Source organism: Tiliqua scincoides, chromosome 8 (assembly GCF_035046505.1).
Source record: "Tiliqua scincoides isolate rTilSci1 chromosome 8, rTilSci1.hap2, whole genome shotgun sequence".
Classification (NCBI taxonomy): Eukaryota; Metazoa; Chordata; class Lepidosauria; order Squamata; family Scincidae; genus Tiliqua; species Tiliqua scincoides.
The window spans coordinates 43797084-43819395 of NC_089828.1; the positions used below are offsets into that span (position 1 = coordinate 43797084).

Sequence of the window (22312 nt, forward strand, 5' to 3'; positions counted from 1 at the left end):
ATTTCTCTTTTTAAATACTGAAGTATTTTGTCAGGAAGCATGATCTAATGTTGTTTCTCTTCTTAATTTGGATCAGGCTTTGAGAGGAAAAACATGAAGACTTGGAACAAAACCAACTTTCGTGAGCTTTTCCCCGTTTTCATGGTGATGTGCTGTGTCTGTGCTTGATACCTATAAATTTCAAATTCCCCCGCCCCACTATAAATCCTCAAAAGCATACTAGTTATATTTGATATAGTGTCCTATACCAAGACAAACCATTTGGCTTCACTGGTCCCTCTAAGCCAGGGGTGTCCAAAGTTTTTGGCAGGAGGGCCACATCATCTCTCTGACACTGTGTCGGGGGCCAGAGGAAAAAAGAATTAATTTACATTTAAAATTTGAATAAATTTACATAAGTTTACATAAATGAATATATTAAAGATGAACTTACATGAATGAATGAATGGTCTTGAAATAGCTCAAGGCCTATAAAAGGCCTTGCACAAAGCAAGAATGGCCTTTCCTTTGCTGCTGCTACTGCATCACAGACGTGAAACAGCAAGCAGTGGAGGAAGCCATCATTCCACAGCTCACGAAAGATGTCAAACAGTTGCCCTCATGCTGAGAGCAGTTGTGTCGGGCCAGTGCGGGCTCCAACAAATCTCCAGAGGGCCAGAGGCTCATTGGAGACTGGGGGCTCCCTGAGGGCTGCATTGAGAGGCCTCAAGGGCCGCATTTGGCCCCAGGGCCGGGGTTTGGGCACCCCTGCTCTAAGCCAGTGGTTCCCAAATTGTAGGTCATGACCCACCAGTGGGTCACGACCTGATTTTTGGTGGGTGGTGAAACTGACAAGCTGGTAGTAAGAAAAATATATTGAGCCCTACAGAAACCAAAATGGAGCTGCATGTGCATGTTTACTTGTCAGTAGGCAACCATGCCTCAGTCCAATCTGAAAGGCAGGGAGAGGGGAGAATGCCATGCCACCAGAATGGTCCCAGTCCAATGAATGCAGGCCCCAACAAACTCTTGAGAAGGAAGACCCCCCCCCCCCAAGCTGACAAAGAAAATGTATTGAGCCCTATGGAAAGCAAAACTGAGCGATACATTCACTTTTACTTATGAGTAGGCAACCCTGACTTGGCTCTAAGCTATGGCCAGGAGAAGGGGAAGGCAAGGCCACCAGAATGGTCCCAATCAGATGAAGAGTGCTATAAGTGCTATTGGCCAGATGAAGAGCTCAACATAGGCTCCAGAAAGGGGTCTCCCCCCTTTCCCCCACAGTAAAAAGGATAAAAACAGAGGCTTCAGCTGGTAAAGTGAAACTTTTTGTTTTAGTCTCATAAATCTGGGTGGGCCCCGACAAAGTGCCGCTTAAAAAAGTGGGTCCCGCTGCTAAAAAGTTTGGGAAGCACTGCTCTAAGCTCAGTGGGGATGGTTGATGTTGACTCATGGTTGCCCACGAGCACAGAGACACTGGTATATTTCCTAGCCCAAAGTGGAGATGTGGCTAGGGACTGAACTGGGGACCTGCTGAATGCAAACCACATTCTCAGGCTGCGCTAGGACCCCTCCTCTCAGGACACTTTCCTGGGGTCCTGCCTGGCCCTCTGGGCACATGTTTTGCTGCCCAGGCTCCCCTCTCCTGGCGACATCTTTCCCCCCTCCTTTTCCATGGGCATTTATTTTTAGCATATCCTTCCATGCACGCATTTGGCAGAAGGCCTGGAAAATGATGCTGGGGATCGAGGGGTTAATGTTACTCCCTTCTCTCCCCCCTCTCGCATTTCTCTACCAGGAGTGAAATTCAGACGCCCCAACTGTCCAGCGCAGTGGCGTAACTAGAGGGGGTGCAAAGCACTAAGTTTTGCAGGGAGACTCAGCTGGAGAGGGGCTGATGTAGTTAGAGGGGGCAAAGCACTAAGTTTTGCAGGGAGCCTCACTACAGCTGGAGGGGGTGGCGTAGCTAGAGGGGGGTGCAAAGCATTAAGTTTTGCAGGGAGCCTCACCACAGCATGCAAGGGGACCGTCCCCTCTCTTTGGAGCCCCCCCCCCCGCCTGGAATGGCTCCGAGGCTGTGGTGAGGCTCCCTGCCAAACTTAGTGCTTTGGCCCCCCTCAGCTACGCCACTGCTGGCTGGCACAGTTGCCCTAATGGCAGGTCCCTGGGTCAACACACTGCTGTGATAGAGACAAGCTTTTGCCCCCCTCTAGCTACGCCACTGGTCCTGGGGCCGCTCTTTGGAGTGGCGGGACCCAAGAGATCCCCTGCGAGGGCGGCGCGTGGCGTGGAAAGGGTTAAGGCGCTCCCGCACCTTCCCGCAGCAAGAGTCGGGACGACCCCACCAGTCGCTGCAGGGCTGGGATGGGACCTTGTCAGGGACGCCAGGGAGGAGGAGGAGGAGAGGCGAGCGCGGGGGATTCCACCCCCCACCAGTGGGACGCCGTCCAGCTCGGGACAGGCTCCGCAGCGGCAGGCGAGGAACGAGCATGCGGGAGTCTCCCTAGTGGCGATCCGCCTGCAGACGCCTCTGGGAGGAAGGAGGGCGCTGGTGGGGTCTGGCCGGCCCCACTCAAGCCCTTTGGGGACAGCCCGGCTCCCCACTGCAGAGATGCGGGGGCTGCAAGAGGAGGGGTCCTCGAAGTGGCCCTCAGGTGCAGGGCGCTGGAGGAGAGGTCCATGGGGCAGGCGAGGTCTGGAGTGGGACCCCCTCTGCTCTGACACCCGGAGCATCTGGTGAGTCACTTTCCCCCTTCTTCTTCTTCCTCCTTCTCCTCTTCCTCTTCTTCTTCTTCCACCTTCTGCCTCTTCCACAGGTTTGCAAAGGGGAACAGATGGGGAAACTGAGGCTCAGCCACTGGAGTGGCTTAGCAAAAGGCAGGGTCTGTGTTGCCCCCCCCCCCCAGTTCCAATTGCGCTCTGCTCTTGTCTCAGAACTGCAAGGGACACATCTGTTCTCACATGTTTCCCTTCCATTAACCTCTGGCTGCCACCTGGTAGCATAGCTAGAGGGGGGCAAAGCACTAAATTTTGCAAGGAGCCTCACCGCGCCATGCAAGCGTTCACCTTCATTTGGCTCTGGTGACCTGGAATGGCTCCAGGGGTTGCTTGTGCAACGCAGCGAGGCTCCCTGTAAAACTTAGTGCTTTGAAACCCCTCTAGCTAAGTTACTGCCCCCACCCTTCAATGGGCAGTTGCAAAAACATCTCTCTCTCTCTCTCTCTCTCTCTCTCTCTCTGTTACACACACACACACACACACACACACACACACACACACCCTGAAACCAGGACCCAGGCATCCTAGCCAGTGTGGCTCTAACACCTACTATAAACTTCTCTGTGAAACAATCTGGAAGAATGGATTGAAACAGAGAACCTGCTCCTGAGAGCGGATGGAGAACTCTGCTTGGGTCAGTCCAGCTAGCAATCTGTTCTCAACAGTGGCCAGCCAGATAACCCAATGAGAATCCTAGTAACAGCCCACTCCTATGGGTGGGAGTGTTTCTATTCCTTAGAAACTGGCATTCAGAGGTAGACTGTCTCCAACATGGAGGCTCTATTTAGCAGAATGGCTCATCTGTTTAAGCAACTCCTAGAGATGAACAGCTGTTCCCTTGATATGCGAAATGGAAAAAGGCTGAGAGGGAGGGAAGTGAACTAGGGATTTCCAGGTTCTTGGCAGGCCTGAGGAGAGGGGGGCGAAGTAGGGGGTAAAATCCCCAGGGTGCAGGCTTCCAGGGGGCCTAGGACATGGCAAAACAAACTGTACAGTACAAAACAAATTTATTATAAAATTGCAGACTTTCTAGGGTTGTTTCCACTTTAATTCACTTGCCGTTACCCCTATGCAGGGGTGCCCAAACCCTGGCCTGGGGGCCACTTGCAGCCCTCAGAGGCTCCCAATCAGGCCTGTGGGGAGCCCCCAGTCTTCAATGAGCCTCTGGCCCTCCAGAGACTTGCTGGAGAACTTGCTGGCCTGATACAACTGCTTTCAGCATGAGGACGACTGTTCAAGCTTTCACCTGAGCTGTTGGATGAGGGCTCCCTCCGCTACTTGCTGTTTCACATCTGTGATGCAGCAGTGCCAACGAAGGAAAGGCTGGCCTTGCTTTGTGCAAGGCCTTTTATAGGCCTTGAGCTACTGCAAGACCTTCATTCATTCATATAAGTTCCATCTCTAATAAATTTATGTAAATTTATTCAAATTTTAAATGTAAATTAATTCTTTTTTTCCCCCAGGCCCCGACACAGTGTCAGAGAGATGATGTGGCCCTCTTGCCAAAATCTTGCCCCAATGCGTTGGGGGGGAGGCAAACAGGCCCAATGTGAGCTCTCAGCAGCCCTGACACTTGGGGCATGTGCTAAAGCAGGGGTGTTCAAAGTTTTTGGCAGGAGGGCCACATCATCTCTCTGACACTGTGTTGGGGGGGGGCTGGGGAAAATAATTAAATTTACATTTAAAATTTGAATAAATTTACATAAGTTTACATAAATGAATATATTAAAGATGAGCTTATATGAATGAATGAAGTTCTTGCAATAGCTCAAGGCCTATAAAAGGCCTTGCACAAAGCAAGGCTTGTCATTCCTTTGCTGCTACTACTGCATCAACAGATATGAAACAGCAAGTAGTGGAGGAAGCCCTCATCCCTCAGCTCACATGAGAGGTCAGTTGCCCTCATGCTGAGAGCAGTTGTATTGGGCCAGTGTGGGCTCCAACAAATCTCCAGAGAGCTCATTGGAGACTGGGGGCTCCCTGAGGGCCTCATTGAGAGGCCTTGAGGGCCGCAAGTGGTCCCAGGGCCGGGGCTTAGGCACACCTGTGCTAAAGGACGGGTGGACACCCTCCTGTGCTCCTCTATCTGAGCTTGGGGTATAAGAAGCCAGGAACTGTGGTCCCATTCCAGTACCCACCTTCCATTCCTCCTTCCTTTCCCACAGGGAATCCATTAAAATCTGCACCTGAGCACCCCTCCTGAATGTACTGTCAGGTGTTCCAATTGGGAGTTGGTGGGCAAAGCCAAACTTAAATCACCAGGGTCAAAGAGAAGCATAGCCACCCTTGTGGATTATGAATTCCGGAATATCCCCCTTTCGGTCCGCAAACGCTATAGTCTGCTTGAGAAACAGTGGATCCAAAAAGGCACATGAGCAGACTGAGCATCCTTGGTACATAAGATCATTCAGGAGTTTCAGATTCATAAATCATCCCAAACTAGCTCTAACTACTAAATGCTACTTCCTTCTTGCCCTTGGAAAGGAGTGGATTGGGGAAACAAATGCCTTATCCTAGATGAGACTGTGCAGACTCCAAAGAACTTTCAGGCCATAATTTCTATAGCAAAAGGTGCTGGTGCCAAGGTTGATTTTCTGAATTTAGATTACTACAATAGATTAAAATAACTTTTAACATATAAGACCTATGTAAGTGGTTGCACTTTCACACTGACATGTTGAACCTTGTCTCCCCTCCATCCATGTATTTTGGCTCCCCACCCCATAATGTTGCTGGTATTGGGACAGAATAAATGTTTAAATACATTTAAAAGGACCTATCGGGGTGTCACTTGCCCCAGTGACCTGGGGAACCCTGATTCCAGAATGGTGGGGTGGTAGTTCTTCACTGCTGAAGAAAACAGTCTGTTCATGCTCAGAGGCCACCTTTTCTCCCACACTTAGCCCTTCTGGTTCCAACAAAGCTCCAAGACTCTAGAGGCAGAACGAGGAGTGAATCTTGGTGGGTTTTTTTCTATGTTCCATAACCTCAGGTCTCTTTTCAGATTTATCTGAAGAATCTTTATGATGTTTTTCAAGCCTCTTCCACCCCCACCCCCATGACTCCCCATTTCGTGCCCCTGGCATGTTTGAGACATGCAAATGGCATGCAGAGTTCCGTGTGTTCTGGCGTCGCCAGGTGTGTGGGAAGGGAACGCCTGCAACCCTCGGCTGCTGCACCCTCCACCCCACACCCTGGGGTGCTCTAGGGGAATCTTGGAAGAGAGAGAGTAGCATCCCCAAATCGGCTCCATGATCACATTCAGAGAAGTAACACAACTCAGTGGCAGTGGCGTCACGAGGGTTTGCGTCACCCGGTGCGGGATGCCAGCGCGTCACCCCCCATGCAGTGGGTGGGACAATGCCCCAGGTGGTGGGCGTGATGATGTAACATCAGTCTGCCCCCACTGGTTTTTTGGCTGTACCTTTTGATAGAACAAAGATAGAACACATTCTGCATGAAATGACGCATTGATTGATATATAACATGATGGTATTATTCCTCCAAACTATGATTTTAGTGATTTTGGTCACTAGTGGTGTCACACACACACGCACACACCCGGGTGTCAACTTACTAACACCTTATTGCAGCAGTTCTCAAACTTTTAGCACTAGGATTCACTTTTTAGAAAGAGCCAAGAGCCACCAGAAGTGAAGTCATGGTGGAAGTAACATCATCAGGCAAATTAAAATAAATAAGTATAAATAAAGTAAAACAAATAAATAAGTAGAAGCCAGACCTGGTCCACCAAGTGAATTTCTTCTGTAGCCTGTACACACACCCCCTCCAAAATTAGTAAGGTTTTCAGCCCTACCCAGTGCCCAGTTCAATTTAAGAATTTCTGTTTAAATCGGATCACTGTCAGGATCCACCTGGCTTTGCAAGTCTCAAAAAAGTTCACCTTATCAGCTGAAGCCTCTGTTTTGATCCTTTTTAGTGGGGCGGAGGCTTCTGGAGCATTTGTTGAGCTCCAGTCCCATCTGATCAGGACCATTCTGGTGGCCTCACATTCCCCTTTGCCTGGCCTGACCACCAGCCAAGGCACAGGGTTTGCTTACTCGCCAGTAAACGCAACCATGAGACTTAGTTTTGCTTTCCATAGGGTTCAGTACATTCATCTGCTTGGAGGGAGGGACTTCCTTCTCAGGTGTTTTAGGGGGGCTGCATTCATTGGATCAGGACCATTCTGGTGTTGTTGAATTCCTCTCAGCCTGCCCTTTCCGATGGACTAAGGCAAGTTCACCTACTCACGAGTAAACGCGCTATTCGGCTCACTTTCCATAGAGATCCATGCATTTTTGTTCTCCGGTTTTTTGGCCATAACTTTTGATAGAAAGGAGATATTTCACTCTGGGCTTTTGCATTGCATTCCACTCAAAATTCTGCATCCAATGGTATATAATATGATGGGGTTACCCCTAACCACCTCAATTTTAGTGTGTCACCCCCGTGCGCGTCACCTGGTGCGGACCGCACCCCCTAGTGATGCCACTGAGTCAGTGGCACCTTCAGTATATCACAAGGTACAAAGCCTGCAGCACGTAGGAAGCATCAGGAGGAGGGCAGCAGGTGGCAATGCCCGCTGCCTTTGCCTCCAGCCTGCCACTCAGCAGTAAGTGCCTCCATGCCAACTGGAGACCAGCAGTGGGATCAAAGGTCTATAATGATCTGAGCTAGCCAACTGGTGGAATTGTAGCACTCCAGACGCCCTGCCAGTTGAACCACATAGAATGCCAACGTGGCTCAACACGCACATTGCTCGGTAGCATTGCAATTCTAGGAATTGGCTGTTTCCGTTCCTCACATTCCTTTTTGATCTCTCAGCTGGTCTCCAGTTGACGTGCAGGCTTGCAGAAGGCCAAGTTGCTATGCCACACACTGACTGATTACTGTATTCTCTGTGCTTGGTATGGAGAAAGGGAAAAAAATCCCTCTCTTAAACCACCCTGCACTCCAAGCAATGGCTACAAGATATAGTATTCCATCAGGAACAAGACTCAGCCATATTCCCTGGTTCCAGTTCAGTCCCATGCAGGGGCCTCAATTTTCCCCATCTGTATAATGGGTATTATATAAGAAAACAGTTCTAGGAGGTTGGAAGAACCTTTATCTCAAAGGCCAAGCCAGACATGCTACAAAAGCTAGCTGGGAAGGTCATGTCTCTCTTTGTAACCAACTAAGCTTCACCGCACTTCAGAGAGGTGCCTTTCTCAGTTCAACTAATGGGAATTGGTCACCCCTTCCATTCCCCATTAATTGTCCTGGGCAATTAAAAAAGATAGGTGGTGGATTCCCGCATCCTTTGTTGCATGATGAGAAAGAATATGGTGAATTCTTCTTGGATATGTGAACAATGGGCTTGAACATTGAATTATGTCACCCCAGAGGTTATGAGTGGCATTCATGTTCCAAACTCCATTTAATGAGGAAAGATTGTGTTTTTCCCCACTCTCCAAATCCCTTCTCCAGATGCCAGTTGGCTGGCAGTTCTAGACCCTTCAGGACAGACAGAAGAAAGTTCTACTTCTTCAAACAGTATATGGTTTAATTACGGAACTCACTGCCACAAGATGCAGAAATGGCCAGTTGCTTAGGATCTGAATCAAATTCTACACGTGGCAACTGGCTACCCGTGATCGGAGCATCCAGAGCCTTTTAGAATTTTATTTTATGTAATTATTAAAACATGTTGGTCAAAGAAGGGACTCTTCCCCCCCTCCGCCACCCCTTGACAGCTTGCAATAATCAAGTGTAAAACTTCAGAGTCAACCACATACATTGTAAATGCAGCAGGCCACAGCAGGCCAATTCAGTTTGGTGCCACAGAGCTTGAAGGGGGGAGTTAACACTTTTTCACCCATGCCATTTTTCTAGGTATGAACCCTATCCCCAGTGCTATTTGTCTGATGGAAGAAAACAGTTTTAAGATTAGAAAAACAAAGGGAGAGTAGGTAATGATTCATGATTGCTAAGTGGAGCCTCCCCAAGGAGTGACAGCCTGCTTATGGATAAGCCACTTCTGGACAGCCACTGGGGGATAAGAAACAAGGAAGGGCTGTTACCTTGAAGTCCTGCTTGTGATCTTACCAGAGATACCTGTAGGACAAGGATGCTAGACTGGATGAACCATTGGTCTGATCCAGCAGGCTCCGCTTATGTTCTTATAAGTACTTGCATATACTGTACACTTGGAGGAGAGTCTAGCAATGGCTATTATATTAGCCATGCTATTTCAATTAAGCCTCCAAGTACAGAGGCAGTATACCTCTGAACACTAGGTACCGGTGGACAAATAAAGAGAACTGTTCCCTGCATGCCCTACTTGTGGGCTCCAGGGAGACATCTTATTGGCCACTATGGGAAATAAGATGCTGGACTAATGGCCCAATCCTATCGTCCTCTAGTCCATAGCATGCAGCCACACCAACAGAGCGCATGCTATGGTGGAGGCAGCAGTGATCAGACAGCCAGTGAGAGGTAAATAAATGTATCTTTTACTTACTTCCTGGTAGGTTGCCTGATCACCAGTGGGTCTCCCAGACCCATACTAGTTATTTGGTTTGGGTAACTCTGAGGAGAGGAAGGTGGCAGGTCTGGGTCAGGAAAGGGGATAGGATCCAGTGTGCGTTACTGCACACAAGATTTTCACCCTCCCTCCCTCCCTCAAACTGCCCCCCTCTTCGGCTCACTCCCTGCCCGGAACCACCCATGATCTGCCCCCTCTACCATCTTCGCTGGTCCAGCAGAGCATCAGGCAGTTCTGGTGCACATGTGGAGCCTCTGGCCATTTCTGTTGGCAGCTCCATTGCACTCAATGACAGGGTGACACTTGCAGAATCATTGGGTCATTGACATACTGGATTGTGAGATCCACAATCCACTGGATTGTGAGATAAATGGCCCATAGGGCTGGGCCATAAATGGGCTACTAGGTTGTTCGAGGCTCTTACATTCTTATAAAGGGTTACATAAATTCATGGAAGCTGGGTCTATCCAGAATTAGCTGGGCCATCTCAATAAAATCTACATATTCAAAGGCAGTCTGAATACCAGATGCTAGGGGACAAACAGTGGAGAAAGCTGTTGCCTTCATGCTCTGCCTTGGGGGGGCCTCTCAGCAGGGCATCTGTTATGTTGGAAACAGGATTGATCCTTGGTCTGATCCAGCAAGGTTCTACTTCTGTTTTTTTAATCCATCCATGGACCTCCACCCCACAGTTCTAGAGTCTATTTCATTCTCCATAGGAATCCAAAAGTTCATTTGTGGGAATCCTGGGACTTTCCAAATGATTCCAACTGGAGCTTGCTCTTGCTTCAGAAATAGTCTGAGGGAGTATTGCCATAATGCAGAAGCCCTAGATGGTCCTTTGGCCTGATCCAGTAGGGATCTTCTTATGTTCTTAGAGACCGGCATGGGAGTTTGTGGGCAGGCTCTGGAACCTATTGTGTTCCAATGGGTACATTGCCCTGTCTGGTGGTGATTCATCCTTCAAGCACTGTTTTAAACAGCCGTGCTACTTTGAGTGATGAGAGACGAGATTCCATCAGCTTTACACAGTGCAGTTCTGGGTGAGTCACTGCGCGAAAAAAATCACTGGGCACTTTAGCACGTGTCCATGATTCTTCCTCTCTGGAGTCTGCTCTGCCCAGTGGGCTCTGTTTTTAATTGCACTTAATGCTGCTGAAACAAGGGCGAGGCAACATGCAGGCCCTCGTGAGCATAACCTCTGGCTTTTATCTTATTTTTCCAGTATGTGGAATCTTATCTCGGCTGTTCTTAGCCTCTGCCCACCCTCGGATCAACATGTCAGAAATAAATTTGGCACAGGATTTGCCAAGGAGCAGGATCAGAGGTGCAGCCAGAGTTTAATCCTAGCCAGAAACACAGTTTCCAAATCCTTCTTCCCTGTTTGGAGAGGGGCAGTTCTGGGAATTAAGTGAGCAAAGTCCTTTGCACATGCCCAGAGGTGCCCTGGCCTCAATTTTGGTGGTTTGTATGCCCAGATGGAGCCTCTGAAACATGAATCTGGGAACTGAGCTTCAGATCAGGAGGATGTTGATGTGTTACGGAAACTTTGAAACGATCCAGAAGGCTGCCCGTTTAAACCTTGTGAGCTGAGGCGCCATGCACTGGTTCTGGAGATGCAGTTTGTTCTCCTTGGCCCTGCTTTGTTGACTTGTTCCTGCTCCCCACAGCGCCTGAGACAGCTCTGTCTTGTCTGTTTGTCCTGACTCTTGCAGTCTGCATTCTGTCCCAGGGCAGAGAGCACAACAACAACCTTCTGACGCACAGACACACACCCTTTCAGTTAAACTGCCATTTTTAACCAGGGCTGGCCTTTGCTATGAGGTGGCTCTTGGGATGATACTTTTTGCAGGGTGGGGGTGGGTTGGGGGGGGAGTTAATGATCCTATTTCCTCTAGCACAATTGCTGTCGCTATCTGGGAACTGGTCCTGCTTGAGCCCTAAACAAATACACAACCAGCACTGGATTAGCTCAGCAAAACATTTTAGAAACATATGAAGCAGCCTTTTACTGAGCCGGGCCCCTGGTTCATCTATTTCAGTTTCTGCTGCACAATGACAGGCAGCAGCTCTCCAAGGTTTCAGGGCAGGGATCTCTTCCAGTCCTACCTAAAGATCCTGCCAAGGAACAACTCCAGGAACTTACAGACACAAAACACATGCTCTATCCCTGAGAGACATCCCTTCCCTGCAATGTACCGCTGTTGTGAATTGTCAGGTGCTTAATTATTTTGCAGACATTTGAGCTTTGCATGGAAAATCTCAGAGCCTGGACCTCTCAGATTTCAGGGCCTTTGGGTTCTACTGTGCACAATTTTTTTGCCCTGTGTGTGTATCTCTGTGTAAACTCTTCCTGCATCAGACAGAGGAGACTCTGGCCCGCCAAAGCTTCTGCCACCTTGGGCATAGCAATCCAAATGGGGATTTGAGCCCCCTGCTCCAGCTTCCGAGAGTCGCAAATGTGCATAAAGCACGTTCATGCTACTTGGGAGTCTACTGGGCCAGCGTGGAGGTCCGCACCAGCTTGCGAAGGCTGGATCCAGCCCCAGAAAGGGTATGATTGTGCCAGCTTGGTGGAAGAGGGTGGGATAGTGGCCCCACCCGGTGGGAGAGGATGGCAGGAGGGCAGAACAGAGGCGGGGAGGGGTCGTTTTAGGACGGGGAGGGTGGAACTGGAGGGTAATCGGGTCTGGGAGGGGGGTGGGATTGGCTGTGGAAGTATGCTGAATCCTAACCTTGTGCTTGGGCCTCCAAGCCCTACATGGGCTGCTTGGATTTGCGCCAACAAAATCGCTGGCGCAGATCTGAGCAGCCCCATAGAGTGACTGGGGTTCTACATGGGATAAGGGGAGATATATCACCCTTAGTTGACCTGGACTGTTCCAGCGCGGGTTAGGATTGTGCCCTTAATCTTTAAAAGGGCCTCAGGACTGTCTTTTGGGAGAAGGCTTGGTGCTCTCAGACATTGCTCCAGTTGCAGGTTGTGCTAGAGAGGACTGCAGAATGGAAGGGAAAGAAGGATACTCAGTGCTATTGGCCAGAGGGACAAAGGTTACTGGGGGGGGGATAGGGGCTATGTGTGTGTGTGGGGGGGCGCGTTGTATTATTGCAATCTTGTGTAAGCTGTCTGGAGGATAATTTGATGGAAAGATGTGAACATCTTCAAAATAAATACTGTAGAACAGCTATTTTCAGCCACTGTGCCACAGCACATTGATGTGCTGCAAATGTTCTCTAGGTGTGCTGCATGAGTTTGGGGGAGGGCCATTTATTAGTTGGGCCATTGCAGCATGTGAGCTCTCTGCCGGCAGTGCAGTGTGCCTTGCCGGTTGTCAAAAAACTGATGGTGTGCCGTGACAAGTTTAGCACCTTCTCAGTGCATTGTGAGATTAAAAAATCGCTGCTATAGAAAGTTTAAGGAAAGTGCTAGGAGGCAGGTAAGCAGGGAGACACCAGGAGAGGGTCCGCTTAATGAACCAGAGAGGAGTATAAGGCATAGAGGCAGCTAAAAATCAAAGAGGGGGACAGCTAAAAATCCATCAGGGAGCTCATCCATTATCAAAGAGTAATAGAGAGTGCGTGTAAAACAATGATGGCCTTCTGTGACTCAGCAAGCTGCCTTATTTAACTTTAAAATAATTAAGAAATAATTTTAAATTAAGAAGTTAAAACTTAATCTCAGTGTCTGCATGGTCAGTTTTTCACCGATCTCTCTTCCCTAGGAGGGTCTTACTCTTTGCTTGGCTGATCGTTGTATGATGAGTCCCCCTTGGGCATATTGGCTGCAGGATCTTGTGCTGAAAAGGGAACATTTGAGGCCTGCGGGGAGATGATGGGTTCAGAGGTGCAGTGGGGTGAGCTGGAAAGAATCAGGAGCCCCAAACTGCACAAGCCCCTTCCAGACTTCTCCGTACACCCTTCTCCGGCTGCACCTTCAGCCTCCCCACATTTGTTTGAGGGGCTGTCACAACGCTGGCAAACTCAGAAGACCCTGAACAACCCCCTTGATAAAAAGGATCCTTTTCTTAGGGGGGGGGATCAGTGGTAGCTCTCCGGAAAACTCCAGTTCCTAGCTGTCTCCTGAGCTGTGGATGGGGGAACCAATAGTGGTTGCTTAGCGTCCATTAATTCTTTGAAATGTCAGCGCTTTAAAAATACGAATCCAACACAAAACATAGAGGCTGCCTTTGGCCTGGTTTTTAAACTGCCCAGCTGGTGTTGAAAGGCATTTTTCAGCACCCTGGGTGAGTTTCAGAGAGCTGCCTCTCCCCCACGCCTCTTCAGCCCTCCAGATGACAATAAAGCTATTTGTTCTGTAAAGGCACAAGCTGTCCAGTTGCACAAGAAAAAGAAAAGACATGGCATGTGTTTGTAAGAAGTTTGGGCCTGTCTGTGGTGCCCTCAGGAAGCCTGCCTCCTCTCCTTTGTACTGCCAAGAATTGTTGAGATCAGCTGAGGGCATCTTGTCGGTAGGTACTATACCATCCATCAGGGATGGCTTTGAGCCCATTGAACCAATTGCTTCTAAGGGGGTCCCCACACTAGGGGTAATCTATTCTAGTTTTTTCAAATACACTCACTTGCAGTGATGTAGATCGGAGTTCCATGACTCATTCCCAAGTCAGACTGAAGTCCTGTCAATCACCAACTTGGACTCAGCTTGGGACTGAGAAGCAATGACTTGGGACTCGACTCAGGACTCGAAACCATTTTTGTATCCAAGTTGCTGTGTGTGTCCTTGTTCACTTACTTTACCGGTGCTTCCGTACAGTGCTTCAACACCTCCTGGGTGATCTAGAGTGGGCATAATCTCCTGGGCAAGGCAGAAAGTGCCCACTTTGCCCAGGTGATCATGCTACAGCCATTGGTTCCAGACTGCCTGCGGCACTTTGATTGCCACCACTCAACTGGGCGGTGAGGAGCAGGCGCCCGAAAGTGTCTGCCATTGGGGGGTGTTTACAACTCCCCTCCAAATTGTAAATAAATTTTGTTTATATATCTAAGATTTTACAGACGTTGGCTGTGGACCTGGGGTCCTGCAAAAAGTATTTCCAATGGGGTCTCGCAGTTCCTAAGGCTGGCCCTGCCATCCATGGAGGGTAAATGCCCGCAGCTAGGAGGGCACATTGACAGCCACTCATTTCAGTGACTGACTGTGCAGTGCAAAGCAATGAAATCATACTTCCTTATTTAGGCTGCTTGTGCCACTTTTTGTCTCTGTGATAAACTAAGAATTAGAAACCAACTTCAGCGTCATGCCCTGTCCTGAGTTCTGCCAGGTGAACTTTAGTTGTACTTTTTTTCTTTTTAAAAGTTTTATTTAAAACCAAACAGAACAGCCAGGAAAAAAAATAATCTCCTTGTTGTTTACAGCTTTCCAGACAACTGATTGCATTTGGTCTTTGTGCTTTTAATTCCATCTCAGTCTATTTCAGATTGTCATAAACATGCATTTAGTAGCTTCTAACTTGTCTGATCTGCAATGGGAATGGCACTTCTTTTAAAAATTTCAACCCCTCTTGTGCGCAGAGGTATTGGTGGAAAGGCTTGTCACTTGTGTCAATGCAGTTCACCTGGAAACTGACAATCCTTTCTCCTGCCTGCCTGTATTTCAGTGTGGAGTGGTTGCCGTGAATGAAGGAGGTTCTCCATGGATAGCTGTGGGATTGCAAAAAAAAGACCACTCAATGGGCACAGCACAGCATAGAGGAAGCTGACTTCTAGTGAGTCATTGCTCCATCCAGTTGAGGATTGAAAACAGTGACTGTTGGTGGAATCCCCTTGCCGGTGGTGATTTGGTGGCATGGGAGCAAGGCCAACCAATTCATGAAGCCAACTGAAGCAGTCACCTTGGGCAGCTGATGGGTGAGGGGCACCCATCTCTGTCCACCTATTTCCCTCAATTGCACCTCCTTCTACACCTGAAGGGGGAAAGAGGGCAGAAAGATAGTGGAAATGTGGAGGGGAAGAGAGTGCTAAGCTAGAAGGGTGGAGGGTGGGAGTTGGAGGGTGGGAAGAGCAGAGGTTGGCACATCATCAGATGAGGGGGCAACATTTCTCAAGTGTCAGGATGTTGTGGACCAGCCGTGTGTGGGAAGGATATTCTGTACAGTGGGTTTTTGGTGTTCGTGGGGGATCCGTTACAGAAACCCCACGGTTACCGAATTCTACAGATAATTGAATCCATGGAGGGACCTGGTGAGGTGCTGCAACAACTAACCTGGGGGCCGTGCCCAGATTCTCAAATCTGCAGATGCTGAGCCTGTGGATAAGGAGGGCCCACTGAACATGCTCCCCCCACCCCATGCTAGAGTGATACAGGAGAGCACAGTGTCTCCACTTTGCATGCGAAAGGTCTCCTGTTCAGTTCCTAGCAGCCTTTGCATGTAAAGGACTGTGAAGATCCTCCTTCGGCGTGAAAGCCCCCAGAGCTGCTGCCAGTAAGTTCAGGCCTCAATAGACTGACTCAGAAGAAGACAGCTGCCTGTGCTCAAACCTTCTCCCACCCTAGCTGGAGGGGGTGTCGGTGACAGTTAAAACAGTGATTAACTGTTGCAGATTCCTGACTGCTATGTAAGGTATCCGAAATGCCGGAAGTGTTTTTCTGCACAAGAACCTGCGCTTTTGCCATTGTACTGTCCTCTCCCCATGGTGTTTTCCCTTGTCATGGGAACGGTCAGCATGTGGCATGAAGACTCTGCTTCCTTTGGGGCTGGCAGACCCCACAAAAGGATTTTGGAAACCTTCATTTCAGCGTGTTCGCATTTCGTTTTTCACAGGCATGTCTCACCCAGGAGGGTCCTACTCCTTGCTTGGCTCACCTTCACATGGGCTGTTCAGGTATGTCTGAGAGAAGAGGTCATGGGAATTTATCAACCCCCCCTCCCCGGAAATCTCAGTTGTGGTTAACATGTTTTGAATGTGTCTCTAACACACACACACACACACACACACACACACACACACACACACACACACACACTTTGCTGGCCTACTTTCTTCATAGCTTGCTCTCAAATTGATTCACAGGCCTCCAAAAAAATCAACTTTCTTTTTTTTACGTTACCAAGGATGTTTGAACAAGCTTAGGGTATTTGGAGTGCTGAATCCAAAAACGGCATCGGTTTTGGCAGACTGGCTCTAGATTTGGGGGTATGGCATAACCACTTTATATGCTGATTCAAGCAACTTCCTCGTGAGGAAGCCGACACCATGGCATTTTCACAAGAAAGCTGCTTGAATCGGTATATAAGATGTTCTATACCATATGCCCCAAACTTGAGCCAATCAAGCAAAACTGGTGCCATGTTCAGAACCAGTGATGCAAAGTTACCCGAAAATCATTCTGATATCATTGGCAATAAAATTCAGTGTTGACCTGTGTTGTGGGTTTGGGCTTGTAGATTAGCCATAGAAGCTTCCTAGCATGGATCCATCCTGCCTCACCCAAATAATGGTGCCCAGGTGCTAATTACTTTCCACTCTCACCTTTCACTACCAGTGGGGAGGTTGAAGAAAAGTATGCTCTGGGCAGGTACTGAACTATTCCTTTGTCTCCTCCCAATCACCACCGATGAGGATTTTCAGTAGCCCCACATTCCCCAGTAAGATATGGTGCCTCTCCAAGCCTAATCTCCAGGGCTGGCCCATCCATGAGGCCAACTGAAGCAGTCGCCTCAGGCACCTGATTGGTGGAGAGCACCCATCTCCACCAGCCAACTTGCCTCCACTGCTCCTCTTTCTCCTTCCACTCCCTGGACTGGAAAAGTAAGAGGGGCCATACAGGAAGAGGAACTGTGGAGAAGAGTGCTGGGCTAGAACACTGGGGAGTGGAAGGAGCAGAAGCAGTAAGGGGGGTAGCATTTAGCATGGGTCTTGGACCAACCGTGTCAGAGGACGTAGCACTATGGTGGAGTCCCTGGATTGCATGCAGAAAGCCTCTGGGTTCAGTTGCCTGCCTGTTTCATACACTACTGCTTGTGTGTGTTTTGAAGACTTACTAAGCTATTGCAGGGCTGGGGTGTTTTTTTTTTGGGGGGGGGGGAGTGATATACAGGAGAGTACAAAAGCCAGTTGAATGCTGCAAACAAGAGTCCAGCTTGCATCTGAAGCACTCAGATTATCAAGTCTGTGGATGCCACACACACACCAACAGCCTGCATATTGTCGTCTGAGAAGAGGGGTCTGAGAAGCCTGCCCCTGCTCACCTGTGGGATGTCAGAAGGGGTGCACAGAGGAGGGGAGAACCGCCTGCCCCATGTGGAAACCTGCCTTTTGTGGCCTTCGGTCTCCTTCAGAGTTGCTTTCCCAACTTCTGCATGTTGTTCTGCCTCTGATCTGGTGGATTAGTCCCCCCTCCCTTCTGTGGGTGGCTGGGCTCTCCATGGGAGAGAGGGAGTGGAGACCCCCAGCTGAGGACCCAGCCTGCAGCTCAAAAGACTTGGCCGGTCTTCCCTCTGCATGGGGAATCACACTCTGGTGTCTCATCTCCCAACCCTGCAGCCACTGACCTGTTTATCCCAGTGTTTATTCTCTGCTTCAGCCTGAGTTCATTAAACCCCCGCAAGTGTTGGGAGCAGTTAGCAGCCATCACTACCACACACCCCCCTTGGGATACTCTGGCCCTCCACTGACTTTTCCAGTGAATTTCTGGGAGGGTTTGGGAATGTGGTTTTTTCACACACATGAAGCAAATTAGGCATTGTTTCATTTCTAAGCAGAGGGATGCTGGAGCTCCAGTCTGGCTGGAAATGGGGCCCAATCCTAGCCAAACTTCCAGCACCAGTGGAGCTGCAATGCAGCCTGAAGTTAAGGGGACAAATGTTCCCTTACTCAGCTGGAGGAGGCCTCTATGACTGCCTCCCCCACACAGGTGCAGCACGCGCCCCATTGGCATGGCTGCACTGGCACAGGAAAACTGGTTAGGATTGGGCCCTCACTCTTCCGACCAGATCCTTAATTCCAGATCTGTAACACTCTGCACATTCCTAAAGGTTGTTACATCACATGTTCTAGAACTTAGCTTTGGTATCAAAAGCAGGGTTTTTTGGGAGGGGGTTGAGTCTTGATTTTCAGAGGTGGTTAGTGCCAGATGCTGGAGGCAGTTAGAGAGAGCGATCACTATGATCCTCATGCCTTGCTTGTGGGCTGCCTGGAAGCATCTGGCTGGCCACTGCTGGAAACACAATGCTAAGTTAAATGCAGCTTTGGGTATGGCCAATTATGGCAATTCTTATAGTACTGCAGCCAAAAAAAAAATTGAGCCTCCACATTCAGTGGCAGTCTACCTCTGAGCACCAGTTGCTGGGGAAGCGACCAAAAAATAGGTGAGGTTGTTGCCTTCATGCCCTGCTTGTCAGCTTCCCACTGGGGCATCTGGCTGGCCCCAACAGGAAGCAGGATGCAGCGGCTAAGCAAACCTTTGGATTCTCATAAGACAGGGCTTTCATTATGTTCTTAACTTACAAGTCCAACCTGCCTCCGTGGAGACAGGATTGGATCCATCTCCAAGAAGGTTAGCAAATCTGAAAGAGAGTGACCCAAGCACCTCACCAACCTCGGTCCCTGGCAGCCAAAGTCATCAGATGAACCCTGTGCTCTTCCTCTGTAAAAGAACCATGACATGCTTTGTGTTTTTGGCTTTGAACTCAAAGAGAAGTTTAGTTTCCTTTTCCCATCAGATGCTTCTTTCCCATAAACCAAGAAGCAGAAAAGGATGTTGGCAGAAATGATCTCACTGACGGTGAATTAACCAATTGAATTGTTATATCAACCACCCTCTAAGGAACTGAGTTCCTGGCTGGGAATTAGCAGCTCAGCTTCTACAACACACCCCCTCAGCATAGTTAATCCCAAGTCAATCCCACCCACCAAGTCGAATGGGACTTACTCCCTAAGAATTGCGTTTAGGGTTGCAACACTTGTTTGTTGATTCTGAAGCCATTCCCACTGGGCACTGTACTGCAACTTCAGCCCCACAATTCAGTGAGCTGCAGCAGTTATCACTGATGTTAACATCAGCCTCTGTTTTCCTTCCTGTATAGTTTTAACTAAACTGTTGAGGAGCCTGGCTACGGTGAGGTGATCTGCTTTGGTTTAGCCTCAATTTTATTTCTCGATCAGCTGTATTTGTTTCCCTGCCAAGGAGGTCAGAGCAGCTCCTTTGGATTACCTCCCCTCCAGGTACTGTCAAGGTCTAGTCCTGCTTCGACTTATGACCCAATCCTACCCTTTCCTAGTGCTGTAGCAGCATCTACAGCACTGTAATGCTCTTCAGGATGACTTGAAAGAAAGCTGCACTAGCTGGAAAGCCTGCAGTGTCCGGCCAGCATGGAATCCAAATCTTTGGCCACTGGAGCAAGTAAGAACAGCTCCATGTGGCACAGGGAAGGGGGTGTTTTAGGGGGGGGGGAAGAGGAGGGTTTGGTTCAGGCCCTGGAGGGGGCAGGGATGGTGGAGGAGGTCTCTACCATTTCCTAACCCCTGTCCCAGACCTGAGAGCCCTATACGGGACTCCTCAGACTTTTCCCAGCAATTTAGTTCCCTTAGGGCAGGGGTCTCCAAACTCTGGCTTGGGGGCCAGATGCAGCCCACGGACACCCTTTATCTGGCCCACGTTCAGCCTCTGATCCCCTGAGAGCCTCTGGCCCAGTTGACCAAACAGAACTAGAGTTGTACTTGTGGGGTGGGGGGAATGGGGGTCCATTTAAGTGTGTGCTTTATTTCTTGGGCTGTGTTAGTGCTTGGAGAAATCCTGGACATTTGAGCCCATTCAATCATTCATTTCAGTCATTCATCTAAGGTCCATCTCTAATGTATTTATTTAAATTGTATCTTTGATTTTTTTTCCGGCCCTCAACACTGTGCCAGATATTTAACATGGCCCTTTGGTGGAAAAGTTTAGAGACCCCTGCCTTAGGGGAACTAAATGCCAGTAGCATTCCTGGGGGGGGGGAGCACTACGTTTTGCAGGGTGACTCAATGCACCCTGTAAGCTGCCCCTTCTCCTAACTGTCAGAGCCATTCCAGACATTGAAAGGTATGTGGCTTACTTAAGCCCCGCTATTGCCAGAGGGTCTCATAAATCCTGTGATTGCCAGTGGGTCTCCTTGAATCTGCATTAACTCTTTCCCCTACCTATGCTAACCCTCCCAATTGGGGGGGGGCCCTCTACCATAGCATGCAATGCAGACTGTTTTGGTACAACTCCCTGCTATGGTGGTGCAAAGTATAGGATTGGGCTGTGAGATACATAGCTATAGTAGGTGAAAACTGTCAACTATATCATCACAAATCCCCCAACCACACTGAGCAGAAAGCAATAAAACTATCAGAATCCGCCAGAAGGAAGCTTCTAATTAATTTCAGAAGGCGTTTGACACGGTCCCTCACCAAAAGTTACTGAAAAAACTCCACAGTCAGGGAATTAGAGGACAGGTCCTCTCATGGATTGAGAACTGGTTGGAGGCCAGGAAGCAGAGAGTGGGTGTCAATGGGCAATTTTCACAATGGAGAGAGGTGAAAAGCGGTGTGCCCCAAAGATCTGTCCTGGGACCGGTGCTTTTCAACCTCTTCATAAATGACCTGGAGACAGGGGTGAGCAGTGAGGTGGCTAAGTTTGCAGACAACACCAAACTTTTCTAAGTGGTGAAGACCAGAAGTGATTGTGAGGAGCTCCAGAAGGATCTCTCCAGACTGGCAGAATGGGCAGTAAAATGGCAGATGCGCTTCAATGTCAGCAAGTGTAAAGTCATGCACATTGGGGCAAAAAATCAAAACTTTAGATATAGGCTGATGGGTTCTGAGCTGTCTGTGACAGATCAGGAGAGAGATCTTGGGGTAGTGGTGGACAGGTCGATGAAAGTGTCGACCCAATGTGCGGCGGCAGTGAAGAAGGCCAATTCTATGCTTGGGATCATTAGGAAGGGTATTGAGAACAAAATGGCTAATATTATAATGCCGTTGTACAAATCGATGGTAAGGCCACACCTGGAGTATTGTGTCCAGTTCTGGTCGCCGCATCTCAAAAAAGACATAGTGGAAATGGAAAAGGTGCAAAAGAGAGCAACTAAGATGATTACGGGGCTGGGGCACCTTCCTTATGAGGAAAGGCTACAGCGTTTGGGCCTCTTCAGCCTAGAAAAGAGATGCCTGAGGGGGGACATGATTGAGACATACAAAATTATGCAGGGGATGGACAGAGTGGATAGGGAGATGCTCTTTACACTCGCACATAATATCAGAACCAGGGGACATCCACTAAAATTGAGTGTTGGGCGGGTTAGGACAGACAAAAGAAAATATTTCTTTACTCAGCGTGTGGTCGGTCTGTGGAACTCCTTGCCACAGGATGTGGTGACTGTATCTGGCCTAGATGCCTTTAAAAGGGGATTGGACAAGTTTCTGGAGGAAAAATCCATTATGGGGTACAAGCCATGATGTGTATGTGCAACCTCCTGATTTTAGAAATGGGCTATGTCAGAAGGCCAGATGCAAGGAAGGGCACCAGGATGAGGTCTCTTGTTATCTGGTGTGCTCCCTGGGGCATTTGGTGGGCCACTGTGAGATACAGGAAGCTGGACTAGATGGGCCTATGGCCTGATCCAGTGGGGCTGTTCTTATGTTTTTATGTTAATTTTGCAGGGAGCTGTTACTGACTATTACTTACTTCCAAAGAAATATTATAGAAGCATTTTGGTTGGGGAAATTGACATTTGCTGGATAAAATAGCACTATAAATTCAAGGTGATTGCACAAAAGTAGTTCCTCAGCAATGCTAAAGGGTTTTGTGTAGCGTAACCTGAGGGCGCCTGAGGGGGGACATGATTGAGACATACAAAATTATGCATGGGAAGGATAGAGTGGATAGAGAGATGCTCTTTACACTCTCACATACCACCAGAACAAGGGGACATCCACTAAAATTGAGTGTTGGGAGAGTTAGGACAGACAAAAGAAAATATTTATTTACTTGGTTGGTCTGTGGAACTCCTTGCCACAGGATGTGGTGACGGCATCTGGCCTAGA

General features: G+C 48.9%; 1 protein-coding gene across 6 annotated transcripts in view; it reads left to right on the plus strand.

Annotated features, from left to right (window-relative positions):
• Window positions 1-2218: 2218 nt before the first annotated feature.
• Window positions 2219-22312, plus strand: part of TIMM13 (translocase of inner mitochondrial membrane 13) — a 48127-nt gene continuing 28033 nt past the window's right edge. For 2 of the 6 annotated variants that reach the window (XR_010794785.1, XM_066634885.1), the window contains exons 1-2: window positions 2219-2715; window positions 16066-16126. Coding sequence is in view for 3 of the 6 variants with exons in the window: in XM_066634885.1 (XP_066490982.1) it covers window positions 2591-2715; window positions 16066-16126 (186 nt within the window). In the remaining 3 variants the exon portion in view is untranslated. The remainder of the gene's footprint in view (window positions 2716-16065; window positions 16127-22312) is intronic. The other 4 variants (XM_066634884.1, XM_066634879.1, XM_066634880.1 and 1 more) reach the window with 4 other exon arrangements.